At 43.9% G+C, this 5,121-nt stretch overlaps 1 protein-coding gene across 1 annotated transcript; it reads right to left on the bottom strand.

Moving 5' to 3' along the window:
- Positions 1–1,021: 1,021 nt before the first annotated feature.
- Positions 1,022–4,488, bottom strand: LOC118392572 (uncharacterized). Its single transcript, XM_035784629.2, has 3 exons — positions 4,099–4,488; positions 3,623–3,895; positions 1,022–3,527 (listed from the first exon to the last, which is right to left on the bottom strand). Exons 2-3 carry the CDS (start codon positions 3,695–3,697, stop codon positions 2,589–2,591), a joined length of 1,014 nt encoding a protein of 337 aa, XP_035640522.2. The 5' UTR covers positions 3,698–3,895; positions 4,099–4,488; the 3' UTR covers positions 1,022–2,588.
- Positions 4,489–5,121: the final 633 nt, after the last annotated feature.

The raw sequence follows: 5,121 nt of genomic DNA, 5'->3' as shown, positions 1-5,121 counted from the left end.
GGTGAGATAGAAAGAGTAAGAGCATTAGTAAGAGAGAGGGGCATACAGAGACAAAAACAAAGAGAGCGTTAGGTCTGGATTCGCTGAAGAACCGCGTTCAAATGTATAGGTATTTTCCGATTGAGCTATAATCAAGCTATATCGCAGATCGCCCGTGATACCTGGCTCCGTCAGGCTGCCCGCCTCTTTTCTCTGGTTTTGGTTCTGGAACTGACGTGATCTGTTGGTGAACAGCTCTTTGCACCAGAAACTGGCGGTAAAAACATTATTTCTCAACACAGAGGTTAAAACATTCCTAACTGATGGACACTACATGAACATAGAAATTCTCTTGCAATCTCGGGAGAAAATAGAACATCTACGTTAAACAGTAATATCGCTAATGCTAGTATTTATTATCACAACGGATGACTGCGTTGAGAATGGCCTTCCTATAGTCGAGCTCTAGTCAGCCAAACTGTCTGCCTGGACACCTCCCATCTCTCTTCCCCAGACAGGATGCCATAATGCTGTAAAGAATCACCCGAGGGAGTCCCACTGGAGAGAAGGACCTCCGTTTAACTCAAACAGCCGATCCTGAAATTTCAATATGCCTTCTCTTCTCTCTATAAGTCCTTCCGTCTAGTACAGGACTTAGATAGGAAGTCAACTCCAGGCTTTTGTAGATGACACGTTGAGTTCAATTCTATAACACATCTTTAGGTCATCTGTATCCTCTGTCCCCGTAGGAGAACCCTTTTTGGTCTATGGAAAGGGTCCCTCAAAGGGTTCTACTATGGAGGCAGCCGAAGTATCCTTTCAGGTTCTAGATAACACCTTTATTTTTTATTTTTTTAATTAAAATAAGAGTGTGTAGCCTTTTATGAATGTAGTGCGGTGATATTGAAGATGGTAGTTGTCAGTGGTTTGCTGCGGTCTTTCTGTTCTGATAGCCAATAAGGGACTCTGGTTAAGTGCGCATTTTTTAAAACCCGGGACCAATAGAGGTTAAGTTGATTAAGTGATGTGTGTGCTGGGACGGAGCAGGCATGATTCATGAAAACTCTCTGAGACAAGACCACAGCATGAACAATACAGAGGACAGTGACGTGACAGTTCTGGACAGACTGGAGAAGGGAAGAGAGAAGGGAGGGAACATACATTGAGTTAGGGGGAGAAATGAGGATACCCAAGGATGGTTTAGAACAGATTGACAGTCAGAGAGTGAGGGAAGGAGAGAGTGAGAGGGGGAAGGAAGGGAAGCAAGAGCCAGTGGTAGACTGTCATTAAATGGAGAGTGTGAGAGGAGGCTTGGCTATGGAGGACGAGAGAGAGAGATGGAGAGTAGAGAAAGATGGAAGGATGAGGCATGGTGAGGCTAGGGAGAGAGAGGGAGAGAGAGTTTAACAAGGCTATGGTTTTAATTGGATCTGGAGGATGATGGGTAATTAAGAGAGACTGACCTGATTACCAGGAGTGCTGGGACTCCTCCTAATGCCTCTCACTAAGCATGGGACTATTAGACTGACTTACTTGCACAGTGCACATTAATCAACCTTTTCAGTGATCACATCAATGTAAATATGCCAGAGTTGTGATTGTGTTGCTGTTGAATGTGTCTTTTTCTGCATGAAGTTGTCCCTGAACGGTCCAGGCCTATATTCCTGAACATATAATGCAGCACCAGAGTTTGTACACATTTATCAATGTTGTATTGAGATCAAGAATACAAACATTAGAAAGACCTTTCTAATAGAGTTGCCACCCCTCAGAACAGCCCCTCAGAACGGCCTCAAATTTTGTTGAGGCTTGCACTCCACAAGGTGTCGAAAGTGTTCCACAGGGATGCTGGCCCATGTTGACTCCAATGCTTCCCACTGTTTTATCAAGTTGACTGGATGTCCTTTGGGTGGTGGACCATTTCTTGATACACACGGGAAACTGTTGAGCATGAAAACCCAGCAGCGTTGCAGTTCTTGAGACACTCAAACCGGTGCGCCTGAGACCTACTACCATACCCCGTTCAAAGGCACAGGAATATATTGTCTTGCCCATTCATCCTCTGAATGGCACACATACACAATCCATGTCTTAACCTTTACAGTTTTTCCCAATTGCTAAAACACAATTTTGCAAACTAGGCTGGTTTTATCAAAATACTTAACACAATTCCCAAAACCACACACCCAAACTGCAAAATACCTCATATATCCTGCGAAATGAAGCACTGCAACCAAAACTACATATAGCATTATCAAAATCAAACGTTTGCACGAAATGGCACACACTTCATTCATATTACCAGATTTTTGGCTAACCAAGTACACAATGTTGGGCATAATGAAAAGCACTCTCATCTTTAGTATGCTTTGCCATAATACTAAAATAGTTCAAATTGTAGAAAATCTTCAGATGCACAGAAATATTTGCAGATACACACACATGCATTTGAAACAAGTCAGTGTAACATTGTGCAACATATGCACAGCAGATATATTTACATTGGACTGAACAAAAATGTGCTCACAAAAAAACAGTAAACGGAAAAAGAAAATTGCAGAAAAAATGTGCAGAAAAAATATAGCGAAAAAAAGAGGCAAGAAAAATAATTAGGCAGCATCTTGCCGCACAGCTGGGTCTGGCCACAACGCCTCGTCCACATCACAGGCAGCATCTTGCCACACAGCTGGGTCTGGCCACAACGCCTCGTCCACATCACAGGCAGCATCTTGCCGCACAGCTGGGTCTGGCCACAACGCCTCGTCCACATCACAGGCAGCATCTTGCCACACAGCTGGGTCTGGCCACAACGCCTCGTCCACATCACAGGCAGCATCTTGCCGCACAGCTGGGTCTGGCCACAACGCCTCGTCCACATCACAGGCAGCATCTTGCCACACAGCTGGGTCTGGCCACAACGCCTCGTCCACATCACAGGCAGCATCTTCCCTGGCCAGACATCGAGGGAAGAAGTGCCTCGAGTGCCTTATCCATCCCTGAATCGCACCCACATCAATCTCATCACATGCCTCTTCCATGGCCTGCACAAGAGGCATGCGCACAAAGGGCTGCTGGTTGTATACCTTCCACCGCCATGCCGAAAACAACTCTTCTATGGGGTTCAGAAATGGTGAGTATGGTGGGAGGTATTGCACGAGAAATGGTGGGTGGTCAGTAAACCAGTTTTGGACTGGGGCTGCACGATGAAAGCTCACGTTGTCCCATACTACAACGTACCGGGTTCTTTGATGGTCTGCATCATTCATACGCTCTGGTGGAATGAGAATGTTGTGGAGTCTGTCCAGAAATGTGAGAATATGGGCTGTGTTGTATGGTCCAAGGTTGGCATGACGGTGGAGGACCCCATGCGTATTGGAGATGGCAGCGCACATCGTGATGTTCCCACCACGTTGGCCAGGAACATCTATAATAGCTCTGTGGCCAATGACGTTTCTCCCCCTTCTGTTGGTCTTTGCTAGGTTGAACCCAGCCTCATCTATAAAGATGAACTCATGTGGGATTGCATGAGCATCCATTTCCAGTACTCCCTGAAAACAAAGAACAAAAGCAGTCAATATGGTGTTATCCAGTACACTGGGAAACAATGTTGCTTGTAGTGTACTGCAGTCAATATTGTACTTACATCCACATATGCTCGTCTGACCTCTTGGTTTCTTTGAGAGTTTCTCTCAAACGGCACCTTATAAAGTTGGTTCATTCTGATTTGGTTTCGCGTGAGAACGCGAGCCAATGTGGACAGACTGACTCGTTGAATATGGTGTTGTCTTGGATGATGTGGCTTTGAATTTCTCGTAATCTGATTTCATTATTTTCCAAAACCAAGTTTACAATCTTAGCTTCCTGTACCCCAGTGAACATTTGGCCCCTTCCTCTACCATGGTTGCGTCTCTCAGTCCTTTAGAAAAACAAAAAAACAAAAATATAGGGCTTGGACAATGCAGCCTAAAGATATTTCCCCCACAGTAGAGTAAATTCTACAGGAAATTTGTGCAGTCAGTGTATGACATCAGCCATTCATGAAGTAAACAGGTGTCACCCAACTGATACACTATGGCATGGGGTGTACTACATAGTGTGAAAGACATTTTGGTTACATACCTCTACTCCAGTCTAAATGTTCGGATGACACAGGCGACAGTGAAACGGCTCAAGTTGGGCTGCACTCTCTGTCCAGCCTCTCACATTGTCAACCCTTGGTTGATGACATGATCAACTAAGGTTTCTCTGATTTCATTTGAAAGATGTTTTCTTCTTTGGCCATGAACTACTCTACCAGCTCTACCCATACCTCTCACTCTTCCTTCCCCTCTCATTCTCACCCTCCCTCTTCCTCTTCCTCTCTCTGCAACAGCTTCCAATGTTGTTGTAAAACAAAAGGTGCTCGCTCACCTGTGGTCTTTTCATAGTGCTTACTTCCTGATTGAAGTGGTAACAATTAACCATTGAGGTGTTTGGCCAGGTGGCACATGTGTTGGCCAATTAGCTCATGTAGTGTCATTTTGAATGGCAGTGTTTTGAAATGGCAAACATGTGACTTAATGTCAGATTGTTGTGTCTTATGCAGAGAACTGTGTGCAGTGCATTTAAAAAGTGCCATTTTGAATTGCAAAATGTGTGTAAAGCAGAAAATGTGTTTAGACTTTTGGAGACTTGAGAAGAGGTTTGCTCTCTGTGTGTCAGTTTAAATAATTGTGCTGTTCATGTCATTTTAGTGTGTTAGCAATTGGAAAAAACTGTAACTGCTAAATCAGGGTCACACAGCGTTTCTTGGTGGTCTTAATAGGGCCAGCGGGACACCTGTCGACAACTTCTGGTGAAATTGGAGAATGTGCAATTCAAATAAATAATCTGAACAATTATAGATTTTAAACATCTAGGTACATACAAGTGTCTTACATCAGTTAAAAGCTTAAATTCTTGTTAATCTAACTGCATTGTCCGATTTACAATAGGCTTTACAGCGAAAGCATGCCATGCGATTGTTTGAGGACAGCGCCCCACATCAATATATATTTTTAAACCAGCACAAGGCTTCATAAAATCTCAAATAGCGATGAAATATTCACTTACTTTTTGAAAATCTTCCTCTGATTTGCAATCCAAAGGGTCCCAGATACAACA

The sequence above is a fragment of the Oncorhynchus keta genome, chromosome 13, assembly GCF_023373465.1.
Source record: "Oncorhynchus keta strain PuntledgeMale-10-30-2019 chromosome 13, Oket_V2, whole genome shotgun sequence".
NCBI lineage: Eukaryota > Metazoa > Chordata > Actinopteri > Salmoniformes > Salmonidae > Oncorhynchus > Oncorhynchus keta.
Note: the sequence above shows the minus strand (reverse complement) of the source record. Positions and strands in the feature narration are given on the sequence as shown.